The sequence below is a fragment of the Xyrauchen texanus genome, chromosome 2 (assembly GCF_025860055.1).
Source record: "Xyrauchen texanus isolate HMW12.3.18 chromosome 2, RBS_HiC_50CHRs, whole genome shotgun sequence".
Taxonomy (NCBI): Eukaryota; Metazoa; Chordata; class Actinopteri; order Cypriniformes; family Catostomidae; genus Xyrauchen; species Xyrauchen texanus.
The window spans coordinates 26940183-26954035 of record NC_068277.1 but is presented as its reverse complement, the minus strand read 5'-3'; the positions used below and the strand labels follow the sequence as shown (position 1 = coordinate 26954035).

The 13853-nt window shown below is 37.3% G+C and overlaps 1 protein-coding gene across 2 annotated transcripts in view; it reads left to right on the top strand.

Moving 5' to 3' along the window:
* The window catches only part of scube2 (signal peptide, CUB domain, EGF-like 2), a 36914-nt gene that overhangs the window by 14062 nt on the left and 8999 nt on the right, over positions 1-13853 (top strand). Inside the window, exons 8-16 of one of the 2 annotated variants that reach the window (XM_052145560.1) lie at positions 159-275; positions 4340-4462; positions 4858-4974; positions 5576-5698; positions 6333-6449; positions 6550-6639; positions 7983-8087; positions 9617-9778; positions 11342-11545. In XM_052145560.1, the coding sequence (XP_052001520.1) occupies positions 159-275; positions 4340-4462; positions 4858-4974; positions 5576-5698; positions 6333-6449; positions 6550-6639; positions 7983-8087; positions 9617-9778; positions 11342-11545 (1158 nt within the window). Of the gene's footprint in view, positions 1-158; positions 276-4339; positions 4463-4857; positions 4975-5575; positions 5699-6332; positions 6450-6549; positions 6640-7982; positions 8088-9616; positions 9779-11338; positions 11546-13853 lie in introns of both variants that reach the window. The other variant, XM_052145552.1, reaches the window with a different exon arrangement.

The following is a 13853-nucleotide window of genomic DNA, read 5'->3' as shown; positions in this document are numbered from 1 at the left end:
TTCAGTCATGTACTTGACAGGCTTCGTAAGATTGACCCGCAGGTTTTTCAGCACAGACTAATAATGAACTGACAGATCGTTTAATTACTGATTTACATGTATTTGCCTGATGCTCTGTCTCTCTCACACCCTCTCTAACTCTTTCATTCTCCCTTCAGAGACATGTGCACTGAATAATGGAGGCTGTGACAGCACCTGCAAGGACACATCTACAGGTGTTCGCTGCAGCTGCCCGGTGGGATTTACTCTCCAACCGGATGGCAAGTCCTGCAAAGGTCTGCATCAACATTTTTCAAATTATATGGACCTTAGTCAGGGTAGACAACATATTTGATGCAAATGAAAGTGAGACTCTGAGGGACATTTAATTTGTTCAATGGGTTGCACTGTTGTGTGCTTTATGTCAATTGTTCAGCCAACGGAACATTGAAAATTGATAATTTAAAAAACAATCCAGTGGACTAAAGCTCCGGAAAACATAGATTGAAAAAAATTAAACGAGACTTAAAGATATAGATTACCCAAAAATGAAAAATTATCTTATCGTTTTCTCTACCTCATGCCATCCCAGATGTGTATGATTTTCTTTCTTCTGCTGAATACAAATGAAGATTTTTTGAAAAAATCTCTGCTCTGTTGGTCCATACAATGCAAGTAAATGGCTACCAATACTTTGAACCTCCAAAAGCACATAAAGGCATTATAAAAGTAATTCATTCGATTTCAGTGGTTCAATCCATATATTCAGAAGATATATGATAAGTGTGGGTAAGAAACAGATCAACATTTAAGTCCTTTTTTACTCTCAATCTCCACTTTCACATTCTTCTTTTATTTGTGATAAATCAAGTTCTTAGTGCATATCGAGGAGAATTTATTGAAAAAAATTGTATTGATATGTTTCTCACCATGTGGAGGTGAGTGTGAGCGTATGTCTGTCTATGTGTGGCCCTGCGATGGACTGGCGACCTGTCCAGGGTGTCCCCCGCCTTTCGCCCAATGTTAGCTGGGATAGGCTCCAGCCCCCCGCGACCCTGTACACAGGATAAGCGGTTGACGATGGATGGATGGATGGATGTTTCTCACCCACACCTGTCAAATCACTTCTGAAGATATAGATATAACCACTGGAGTCATATGGATTGCATTTAAGCTACCTTAATGTGCTTTTTGGAGCTTCAAATTTTGATACCCATTCATTTTCATTTAGCCATTTAGCAGACACTTTTATCCAAAGCGACTTACAAATGAGGAACATAGCAACAATTTGTCATACAAAGTTCAACAACATCTACAGTGTTGTACTGCCAAGCTCTCAAGGTTGCTAGAGTAGTATAGGTGCTAGCGCAGAAGAAAGAGACAGTTGTTGTTGTTGTTGTTGTTTTTTGTATAGGTGCAATTTAAGTTAAATAGTAAGTGCAATTAGTGTGTATTGGTTAAGTGCTCGTTGAAAAACCAGTTTTAACAGATTTTAAAACAGTTTTAACAGATTTTAACAAAAACCAGCTGAAACCAATTTTCAGCTGGTTTTTGAATGATGAGATGGTATCAGCAGATCGTGTGGATGTTGGAGGTTCGTTCCACCACAGTGGAACAGAGAAAATGAAAGATCGTGAAATAGACTTTGAGCCTCTTTGTGATGGGACCACCAGGCGCAGCTCACAGAGAGCGAGTTGAAGCATAGACCTGGAGAAGTGAATTGAAGTAAGAGGGTGCGGATTCATTGGCTGTCCTAAAGGCCAGAGTCAAAGCTACAGGTAGTCAGTGAAGCAGGCCAAGACTGGCCATCGGGAGCACCGGGACAATTCCCGCTGTCCTGGCGACTAAGTTGGCCTGCTGCCAGCCAGCGGTTTTTTTTTTTTATTTTTTATTATTATTATTATTTTATATTACTACCTTTACCAGTGATCATTTTTGAATTCGTCATTCAATAAAAATATTATTAATATTGATAACAAAAAATAATAAAAAATTATGAATCTGTTAGTCTTGACCTGCAAGGCTACGATTCGACTTTACGCCTCAGACAAACGGTTAAACAGAAAATGCGAGCAGCCTTTGATGATGGAGAGAAAACGGCCAGGTGGAGCAGAGAGGGAAAGGACAAAAAAAAAAAAAAAAGAAAGCACTCCAAGAAGAAGCAGCAAAATTACTGACCTGTTCAGGGCTTCAAGTGCAGGTCAGTTTCATCTGTAAATACTGTACTTTTTTCTTCGTTAACGTAGTATTGAACTGCTAGCAAATGTAGGCCCCAAGCGGTAGCGCCCGTCTAACGTTACATTCGTGGAGAAATCAAAACAAATGAGTGCACACAGAAAACTCACAGAAGAAATGTACTGAGGTAAAAATTCTAATTGTTGTTTTTTTTTATTTATAACATATGATTTAGTTCAACATAACACAACTAAGGGAGCTGTTTTGCTGAATAGTATCACGATTGAAAATGTTACCGGTACATTGAATTTATTGTTCAATAAACAAGTAGCGTAGTTAATATTTATTATTAAGTTACTTACATTTTAGACACAAACCATATTAACTGTTTTTGTTCTATTTCACCAGCTAAAATAGTTCCAAAGGAAAGCTACAGCAGCGCGGTGTTTTGAAATGATTCAGCGTTTTGAACGAATCTTTTGTATGAATGACTCACTAGTTAAGACGGTCACTTGCCGCCACCTATTGGCGGTTTAGTTTAATGTTTAAGTATTGCATTTTTTATATTCAAACATTTATTTAAAACATCAATCTCATAACATTATTTATTGCAGTTGTAATTGCAGTGCACATTTTTTAATTTGATGGGTAATAGCCCAGTGTCTTATTATTATAACTGAATTTATTGATCAAATGTAAGAATTTGACATGAAAGATGATGCATACATTTAATAAGGTAATACAAATTTCCTTTTTTTTTTTTCATCAAATGAAGGTGGAGACAGCCAACCTAGCACTAGCAGTGGTGCAATGATCACACATCAGATTTAGCCAGGGAGTGAGATGACAGGTAGAAGCAAAATAAGAAAAATTAAAAATTAACATATTGTATGAAATATAGTGTTGTTAAATGTTGGATATTTAATAGTTTTCAGATAAAAACTACAACATTTTGTCATAAATATAATACTTTGATTTTTACTAAAATAAATGTAGATTCTGGGCAAACAAATTACAATAAGGTGATTGTGAAATAAATGTAATTTGGGGGGGGGGGGGGGGGGCAAGGTTGTCCGTGTTTCTAAATTTTATTTGGGTGCATAGGATGGCCTGGATGGGTGTAGGATTTCCCGGCCTGAAATTGTGTCCCAGTCCGGCCCTGCAGTGAAGTGAAATCAAGAGTGGTGTGACATCAGCCCTTTTTGGCTGATTGAAGATGAGATGCACTGCTGCATTCTGGACCATCTGCACTGGCTTAATTGTGTTAGCTGGGAGGCCAGCCAACAAAGCATTTCAGTAGTCCAGTCTTGAAATGACCAGAGCTTGGACCAGGAGCTATGCAGCATATTCAAAAAAGGTCTAATTGTCCTGATGTTATAGAGTGCAAATCTGCAGTTGATGAGATGTGGGCAGTAAAATTAAGCTGGTCATCTACCACTACTCCCAGGTTCTGTGCTGTTTTTGTTGGCGTTAGTGTAGTTGAACTAAGATGAATAGTGAGGTTGTGGTCAACAGATGGGTTAGCTGGGATCACAAGAAGTTCTGTCTTGGCAAGATGTTGTTCAATCATCCATGCCGAAATGTCCGAGAGGGTCATCAGGCTGAAACGACAGGTAGAGCTGCGTGTCATCTGCATAGCAGTGGTAGGAAAAGCCATGTGCCTCAATGATCGGTCTGAGTGATGTTGTGCACATTGAGAAGAGGAGGGGTCCAAGCACTGATCCTTGAGGAACAGCTGGTGTGATTTGGACACCTCTCCTCTCTAGGAGACCTTTAAAATTCTTTCAACGAGGTATGATTCAACTTGTCTAAGAATTCCAGAATTCCATTATTTTATAAACATCTTCATTTGTGTTCATCCGAGGAAAGAAAGTCATACCCATCTGGGATATATGTGAGGGTAAGTATATGAACTTCCTTCATGCTAGGGGTCCCCCACCAGGGGAATCATCATATTTTGTTATCTATAATATATTAATATATTATGGGGTGCTTGGCTTCAAAAAGTTTGGGGTGACCTAAGACATAAAGACTGTATAATTTATTTAACAGACTGTACATCTATCCCTACAGCTTAGTTTTCATTAGTGTCAAATTAAATATAGTGTATGCCCTGACTAGTCAGACATTGCTGATTAGTCCATCTATGTTCTGTGGTCTGATTTGGTCCTTCTTTGTCTTTCAGACATTGACGAGTGTGAACTCTATAACGGTGGCTGTGAACACTACTGCAGGAACACCATTGGCAGCTTTGAGTGTAGCTGTCGGAAGGGCTTCAAGCTGCTAACAGACGAGCGTTCATGCCAGGGTAGGACATTGTGTTCCTCCGCTATAGATCCAACAAAACACAGAGAAACTGTGTGGGGGGTTGGTGTTTGTGTCTATGTGTGTGTGTAGCTAGGCTTGGAGATAAGACAGGGTGGGAGTCTCTTGAAGGGTGCCAGTATCGACTTGCAAGATTCCTTTGAAGATCCTTAATGCAGACAACGAGTATAATGCTCAACTTTAAGATTACATTTTGATTAAGAACACAGAAAAGCCCCTCTCCTTGTTACAAGTCTTCTAAGGAATGCACCTCTCCCTGTTATTAATAAAAAATATTTCTTTCATATTCAATATGGGACCTTTGAACAGAAAATGAGAGCATGCTTGATGACGTTGCTATGTAATTTGCCATTTATTTTAATTTTGGTTTGAATATAGATATTGATGAGTGCTATTTCAAGAGGATGTGTGACCACAGTTGTGTGAACTCACCTGGTAGCTTCCAGTGTTTGTGCAACAAGGGCTTCATTCTATATGGGCTTGCCCATTGTGGAGGTAAGGATATTACTTCATTACTTTATACAGTCAGATGGTGTTCCTGCTTGGCTATAGGCCTGCCACACCTCCACTTGATTTTTGTTATATTTGATCTCAGTTTTACAAAGTTCAATCTGGCATTTTGGGTTGAAAATGAGGCCATAATCACACTAATAAGTTGCTATGTTTATGCCTATTATCCACACTGGAAATGTGTTTTCCTCCACCCAAAACTGAGACTTTGAAAAACCCTTGAGTACCACACACTTTGGAGAAAGATGATGTTTTCTTCACCGTTACATGGAGTTTTCATCCGAAAAGTTATTTGTGTGGACATGGACAAGTTAAGCACATAGACCTATTCAATGTTTAAAAAAGTATGAGTCTAATATTTAAGTTCTATCTATGTCTGCTATCCAGAGGTGTGAAACTCTAAAGCCCTGTGTCTCAAATCGAGTCCAGAGGCAGATAGAACATTATAATTCTCAGATCACCAAAAAATGTGAAGTGATACACTGAATTATTACAGAGGATGTACCGCTATCCATAAACCTGAAATCTGCTTGATAGACACTTGTGCTTGTAAAAACCAGGCATTTGTTAATTCCTCTCTTTTCAGATATAAACGAATGTAGTTTGAACAACGGAGGATGTGAACACACTTGTGAGAACACCATGGGAAGTTTTGAGTGCCACTGTCATGCTGGTTATAAACTGCACTGGAACAAGAAAGACTGCATCGGTAAGATAAGCCTAAGTGAATTTGAATACTGGACTTCTGTATCTGATGTTGTTGGCTTAGATGGAAATCACCTATCCTAGATATACCTCAGATCTTTATCCCTAGGAGTTAAAAACAGGAGATACTTTATACTAGATACTATTTTACTGTTCTCTATCAGGCTCTCACATTTTACGCCACCGAGCAACCAGAAATCAAAAGCCATCCAACTCAAATCTTTTAGAGAAAACGTTCTCCAGCCTTGTTCAGTCATCTTTTGATCTTGAACATACTGCATTGATGAGCTTTCTGTGTGTTCTTTTTCTCTAACTCAGTCCTTCCACTATTTTCTCAGCACCCCAAAATGAAAATTCTGTCATCATTTACTCACATTATGTTGCTCCAAACCTAGATGACTTTCTTCTGTGGAACACAATTTAAGCAGAATGTTAGCCGTAGTCACCATTCACTTTGATTGCATCTTTTCTTTCATACAATGAAAGTACATGGTGACTGAAACTAATATTCTACCAAATATCTGCTTTTGTGTTCCACGAGAGAGAAACTCATGGGTTTTGAACAAGTGAATAAATAATGACAGGCTTTTAATTTTTGGAGGAACTTTCCCTTTAAGTATTGTGATTTTCAAATACAGAAGCAGAGGACTCTCCCCTAGTGCCTCCACCTGCCAGACCCACTCTGAACTGCAGTAAGCAGGGAGGGGGTGAGCATTGCTACCTGATCTGCCAGTCTCAGGTTCAATTCAGCAATGGTAAGTCAAACAAAACTTTGGTTTGCTGGGATTTATGTTTGTGTATGTTAATGCTGGAGTTTGCTTGAAGCTTCTCTCACACCTTCACATTTATATGTAGGGGCTGAAGATTCATACACAGTGACTTGTGGCATGCCCCTACCCTGCTTTGCTGGAGGACAATGGAACTACAATGGGTCATATTGTCCAGGTAAGTGCATGTTGATGTATGTTGGTATGTCCCCATTGTTTGTAAAATAACAGAAATAACAATATAGTTGCTTCCCTATCCTTTATATGTCGTGATTAATAAAGTGATATCGCAATGTGATGTAACACATATTATGTAATAATATTTTATGATATTTGATATATGTACATACTGTATATTGTAATGCCAAAGGACAATGGGCTCTCTGAGAGTGGGGTTCCTCCTAAGGTTTTTTCCCCTTCACTACTTAAACATCTTTTTCCTTGTCACAATTGCTCATGCTCATTGGGGGTTTAAAGGGATAGTTCACCCAAAAATGAAAATTCTCTCATCATTTACTCAAACTTTATGCCATCCCAGATGTGTATAAATGTATTTTTTAGACAAGATTTTTAGACAAATATTTTATCTCTCTAGGTCCATACAATGCAAGTGAATGGTGGCCAGAACTTTGAAGGTCCAAAATGCATAAAAGGCAGCATTAAATTAATCCACACAACTACAGTGGTTCAATCCATATCTTCAGAAGTGATATGATAGGTGTGGGTGAGAAAAATGCAATATGCAAAAAAGTAAGTCCTTTTGAACTATAAATCTCCACTTTCACATTCTTCTTTAGTTGTTGGTGATTTGCATTCTTTGTGCACATCACCACCTACTTGCAGGGAGGATAATTTATAGTAAAAAAGGACTTAAATATTGATCTGTTTTCCACACCTATCATATCACTTTTGAAGACATGGATTTAACCACTGGAGTCTTATGGAATACTTTTATGCTGCCTTTGTGATTTCTGGACCTACAAAGTTCTGGCCACCATTCACTCTCATTGTATGGACCTACAGAGCTGAGATATTCTTCAAAAAATCTTACACATCCGAGATGGCATGAGCGTTAGTAAATGATGAGAATTTTCATTTTTGGGTAAATTATCCCTTTAATATATAAAGGTGTGATTTTCTGGAAAGCTGCTTTGAAACAATATATGTTTTAAAAATCGCTATATAAATAATGTTCTGCGCTTATATAAATGGTCTGCACTTATATAGCGCTTTTTTAACCTTAGTGGTTTTCAAAGTGCTTTACACATTCACCCATGCACACACACACTCATAGCAGAGCTGCCATCCAAAGCGCTAGGATTAGGGTTCAGTGTCTTGCCCAAGGACACTTCGGCATGTGGAGTCATGTGGGCCAGGAATCGAAATGCCAACCCTGCGATTAGTGGCCAACCAGCTCTACCACTTGAGCCACAGATGCCCAAGCCAAATAAAATTGACTTGACAAATTAATGTATGCATGTGCTTAGTGTAAAGCTCATGGTGTTGACTTTCCCTCTACAGGTTCAGGAATTAAAACCATCGCAACCTTTAAATCTGGACAGGGGAAATGTAATCTGAAGCGCAGTCATGAAACTCTCGCACAGAGCTTCAAAACAGCACTTTCAGGTACTGACCTCTCAGCATTGTAGTTCATATTCAAAGTGTCTCTAAACTGAATTGACAACCGAAGTGGCAATGTTTTTGTTTTCTTTAGAGTAGAGGTTAGCTTGGGCATTAGGTTTTAGGGCATTAAGAACCAAAAACAAGACGTGTTTACCCGACTCAAAATCAATCTTTATATTTTCTCTCTGAGCGAGTAGATTCAAATGCACAGATTTAGCAAACAGGATGCAATGTGATAACAGTTTGTTAAGCCCTGACTTAAAGATGGAGTATGTGCACTTTAACTAGACAACTCAATAAAATGAGTCAATAAAACTAAAAACTTACATTTTTTTAGATGACCAAATACAGTGCAAACGTATCCCTTTGGATGTCTAAATCTGAGTGGGGTCAGTGTTATGTGATTAGTATTGGGGGGGAAGTACAAAATATCTCGATTTTTAGAATGTCTTGTTGCTACACATTGTCCGGCTATGTTGGAAAGTTAGATTAAATTAGCCATGGCATGCTTTTCAACACAGCGCTACACAGGTCATCAATCACATTGACCTCTGATTAGGCTTATGGTGTGAAAAGGGTCCCACATCCTTCAGTGTCCTCCTTCCTCTTTGAAAGACCAAAATAGATTTTTCTTTTCTTTTTCTTTTTTTTAGAAAGTGATTTTTTTTAAATGTAAAGGAATATTCCGGGTTCAATACAAGTTAAGCTTAATCGACAGCATTTGTTGCATAATGTTGATTACATCAAAAATAATTTTGACTCGTCCCTCCTTTTCTTTAAAAAAAAAAAAGGAAGCAAAAACCTTTTGTTAAAGAGGCAAGTTGCAGTGAGTCACTTACAATGTAAGTGAAGGGAAACGATTTTTTGAGTGTTTAAATGCAGAAATGTGAAACTTATAATTTCATTAAAGCACTATAAACAGTACTGTAAAATTCTCTAACTTTACACAGAAAAGAGATTACACTGTTTGTAAGTGATTTTATCACACTGAAATCATGTTAACATGCATATTGCTTATGTCTTGTAGCTATAATTTTAAAACTGTGAGTATTTTAATGTTTACGGATTGGCCCCCATTCACTTCATTGTAAGTGCCTCACTGTCACTGTGATTTTTGCTATTTTTAAAGAAAGGGAGGGGCTAATCAAAATTACATTTGTGTTAATCAATATTATGCCACAAATTCTGTCGATTAAGCTTAACTTGTATTGAACCTGGAATATTCCTTTAATATCAGGGTTCCCGCTGTCATGAAAACCCAGGGAATTTTTAAATTGTGGAAATTTCTATATTGAATATATATTTTCTAGTTATGCACATTTTTAAAACATTTCAGCTAGACTTTTTTTCTTTATTAATTAGATCTTTATTAAATCACAAACAACTGGAAAATTAATTGGGCAAAAGGTGTGGGAATCCTGTAATACTAAAAGATAATGACGTAACTTTTGGGTAATTAGAATCCCTTAGTCTTGTAGAGTTCATAGAGACCAGAACTGTAGTTTTAAAGTCTTCAATATGTATTTACTCAGATAAAAGATCCACAGAGAATGTCCAGTTCAGCTTTGTTAGCCTGCACTGTACCTCTTCAAGCAGACAGCTGCGCAGTCGTCATGGGCGGAAAGCTACCGAGGAGGAGGGATCCTCCATCACTGCCCAGTTTGAGCTGGATTTCAACCTGGAGGAGGTAACAGGTTGGTTTCATTGCGCTGCATGTGAATATTTCAGCCCACGATGGCTCTCACTGCTTGCTTGCACCCCTTTTCTTGCTTCTGCTGCTGTGTTACTAAAACAAGCCAACAGGTGAAAATATCTCCTAGTTAAAAATGTGTGTGAAGGTGCACTCCAAAAAATATTTGTCTCGCACAGTATCTTTGTGTTGTTTTCCAGTAAAATATCAAAACAACCTTAAAAGAAGACAGATTTACTTGAGAGGAAATTTGCATAAGATATTAAGTCTTATTTACAGAGAAATCTGTATACAGAAAACAAGAAAAATATTAAATCTAATCATCTGACAAAAATATTTTTATTTTAATGAGTACTGTATAGTGGCAGGGTTAGGGTTAACCTAGAGTGATAGCTAAAGATTTGAAAGGAATCATTGAAACTGGTTAAGGAAGCCGCTGTTTTCCAAAAAAAAAAAAAAGCCAAAGACCACCTTGACACTCAACAATGCTACTGGAAAATGTTTTGTGGACTGACAAAACTAAGGTTAAAGTGTTTGGAAAGAACACGTAGCACTTCATATGGCATAAAAAGGGCACCAAATACCAACCTAAAAACATCATCCCAATGGCGAATGTATGGTGGAGGGAGCATTATGATTTGAGGCTGCTTTGCTGCTTCAGGGCCTGTGCTGCTTGCCATCATCGAGGGAAAAATGAATTCCCAAGTGTATATCAAGATACTACAGGATAATGTCAGGGTGGCTGAGCTCATCATATGTTGGGTGATACAGCAGGACAATGACCCTAAACATCGAAGTAAATCCACAACAGAATGGCTTAAAAAAAAAGAAAGTCCACCTTTGGGAGTGGCCGAGACAGAGCCCAGACTTAAATGTTGTGTTTCCATGCTGTGGAATGACCTCAAGAGAGCCGTTCACACCAGATATCTTAAGAATATGGTTGAGCTGAAGCAGTTCTGTAAGGAAGAATGGTCAAATTCCTTCTGAATGTTGTGCAGGTCTAATCCACAGCTACTGCAGCCAAAGGAAGATCGACCAGTTATTAAACCCAAGGGTTCACTTACTTTTTACACAGCACTATGAATATTTAATAGGATGTGTTCAGTAAAGACATGAAAGATTATAATTATTTGTGTGTTGTTAGCTTAAGCACATTGTGTTTGTTCCTTCATTGGAATTTTGATGAAGATGAGATCACATTTTATGAAGACCAATTAATGCAGAAAACCAGATAATTCCAAAGGGTTCACATATTTTTATTCCCCCTGTACTTAAGAAGAACAACTAATTACAAATGGGGTAAGCAAAATAACATTGTTCTCCTTTTGAATTATGGTTATTTTTCTCATCCTATTAACTTTTAAATGTGTCTTGTTTTAAGGATGTTTAGAAATATTTTCAGAAAAACTAAACAAAAATACAGAGCTATACAATAATTTTTTTGCAGTGTGGGTTCTATATTAAATAGTGGAATGATTGCACCTTATGGGAGTTTGTCACATCAGGATCTTTGTGTTTTATCATGTTGTTGTGGACAAGATATGGCATCCAGTGTTTCTCTTAGCAGAGGGCTGTGACCTGGCATGTGTTCGGCGACGCTATGAAAAGCGACTTAAGAAGACTATCCGCACTCTTCGAAAGTCTATTAACCGGGAGCAGTTCCATCTTCACTTTGCTGGGTCGGAGTACGAGCTAGCCAAGAAATTTGTCCGACCCGCTGACCCACCTGAGTACTGCGGCACCGGACAGGTTCTGCTGGACAAGAAATGTGGTTAGTATACTGTTTGAAAAATCTGTTAAATTTAAAGTATGATACTGGCAGCTGTGGTAAATTAAATTAAAAGTAAGAATAAACATAACTATTCCCATTAAAAGTAACGAAAATGTAACAAAATTTTATGGGTCGAGCCGATCCTTCTGGGAATGCCCGTTTATTGGTTTGAACCATAGTTTTAACAATAGTTTACCATAAAAAGTACATGTATTATCTTGTTAAACATAATATACATTTTTACTGTTAATTATATGGTAAAATTATACATTTTACATATTAAAAAAATATATTTTTTATACATTATAAAATATTACACATTTTTACCATATATGTTAGGATAAATACCTTTTTTTTTTTTGTGTCGCATTTTTTAATTCTTTTACCTTTAAAATTACAGAATTTTTTTATAGTGAGTCAGTGATGCTCAGCAGTTGAAAATGCTTTTTAAATCAGGGTTTCCACAATTTTAAAATTGTTATTTGTAGGCCAGAAAAATCCATAGGAAAGTCATGGAAATTTCTATAGTACAATATAAATCCATAAATTTGATAATTTTGAGTGAAATCTCTATGAAATTATTAAAAAAAAAATCCATATCCAGTCATCACAAATGAGTGGAAAAGTCATGGAAATTCATTGGTCAAACAGAGTGGGAACCCTGTAACATGCTGATTTACACAAAATGCTTGTTGGTAACTTGCAATTGCACAAGATAATGTTTTTTTTTACGTTTCCCATATGCATGACATCATTTACTTTGCACTTTACGTTAGTCCTTTAATTATGTTGGTCGTGCTCCAATTTAGTGATTTTGTCGAGTTTGAACGAATCCGATTATATCCGATTTAGTTTTGCAAATACTATGTTTGGACTATTATATTAAAGAAGTGGATTTGGCATCAGTGCGTCCAGTTAACTGACATATTAGGTGTTATATAGCATAATATGTGTGGTGAGAGAGAGTTGGCATGAGCTTTATTAAAGAGGCAAGACTGGTGATAGAGAGAGTGGAACTTAGGGCTATTGTTGGCTCTTACAACTGAAAGCTGTTCCAGCTTCAAGATTGAAGTTCACGTTGTGAAAGTTTAGTCAGACAAGACTTCAGATCAACTAAGTACAGTATATTTTCCACATTGAATCCATCTTCTTTTGTTTTTCTCTCAAATAAACAACATAAAATGTATATGAGGCACAACCAAACTCTTTGTCTGGAGTCTCCTTGTCTTCAACAGTATCTCATTGACTTTATTGTCTTCAACAAAAGGCATTGGAAACCTCTCATCGATGTCTTTTTAAGGTGACAGGGTTGCAAAGATTGTTTGTTCTCTTTTATGGTGGAAAGGTCCATTATCTTTAGAAGCTCAGTATCAGCAGTATTGAAGACCAATCAGACCTTTTATAAGAGTGGATTTTCAGCTTTTTCAGGGCTTTCAGTCCCTAAAGGCTTCTTTTCCTGCTGACAAGACAGCTAAGACCAATATGACTATCCATCTTGGTCTTGGCTGGTTTATGTTAGTAAGCACTGGTTTGACACTGGTGGAAAACATATAAGATGTAAGATGGTTAACTAAGGATATATTGCTGGATAAGCTATTTATAAGAAGCCTGGTGAGGATACCAACATCTCTTCATCTAACCATCATGTAAAACGCAACAAATGCTGGACTTTTGAGGTTATATCAGGTATCTGAAACTCTGACCAGTTAAAAACAATGAGAGATTTAGTCACTAAAGTTCTTCCTTGTCAGTAAAGCCTAATTTATACAATGGAAGAAGCCAAGCTTTCTTCTCTTAAACTTTTAAAATTGTTTCATTGAGGAAAATAAGTAAAGAACATCATGTCCAAACCATACCCACAATCCAATCATCATTTCTCTTCATCTTGCCAAGTTCTCGTAGGTCTTTCAGGGATGTGCTCGAACATAAGAAATATTACCAAACGATCAAACACCATACTTTTAGGCAAACCAAAAGAAGACAGTTTGCCTTGTAAGTATAAATTAGCCTTGATGGTGTGTATTGCTGATAGATATGTCTGGATTATTTGCATTTTGTCTCTACCTGTCTCTAGTTTGAAGAAGTGTAGGGAGTTTGTAGTTGTTCTCTGTCTCTCCTGTTTGCCTTAGTTGGTCGGGTTTTAAGTGTTTGATCCATTATAACTGGAGTTGGATAAGTCTCCATTGAGGAATGAGAATTGAGGGGAGTGAAGTAAGAAAATTGACCGGTGACTAGCTCTCTCCTCATTGTTTTACAAATAGCAAGTCCCAGGAGTCCAACCAACTAAAAGTAATAAAGCCCCTAACAT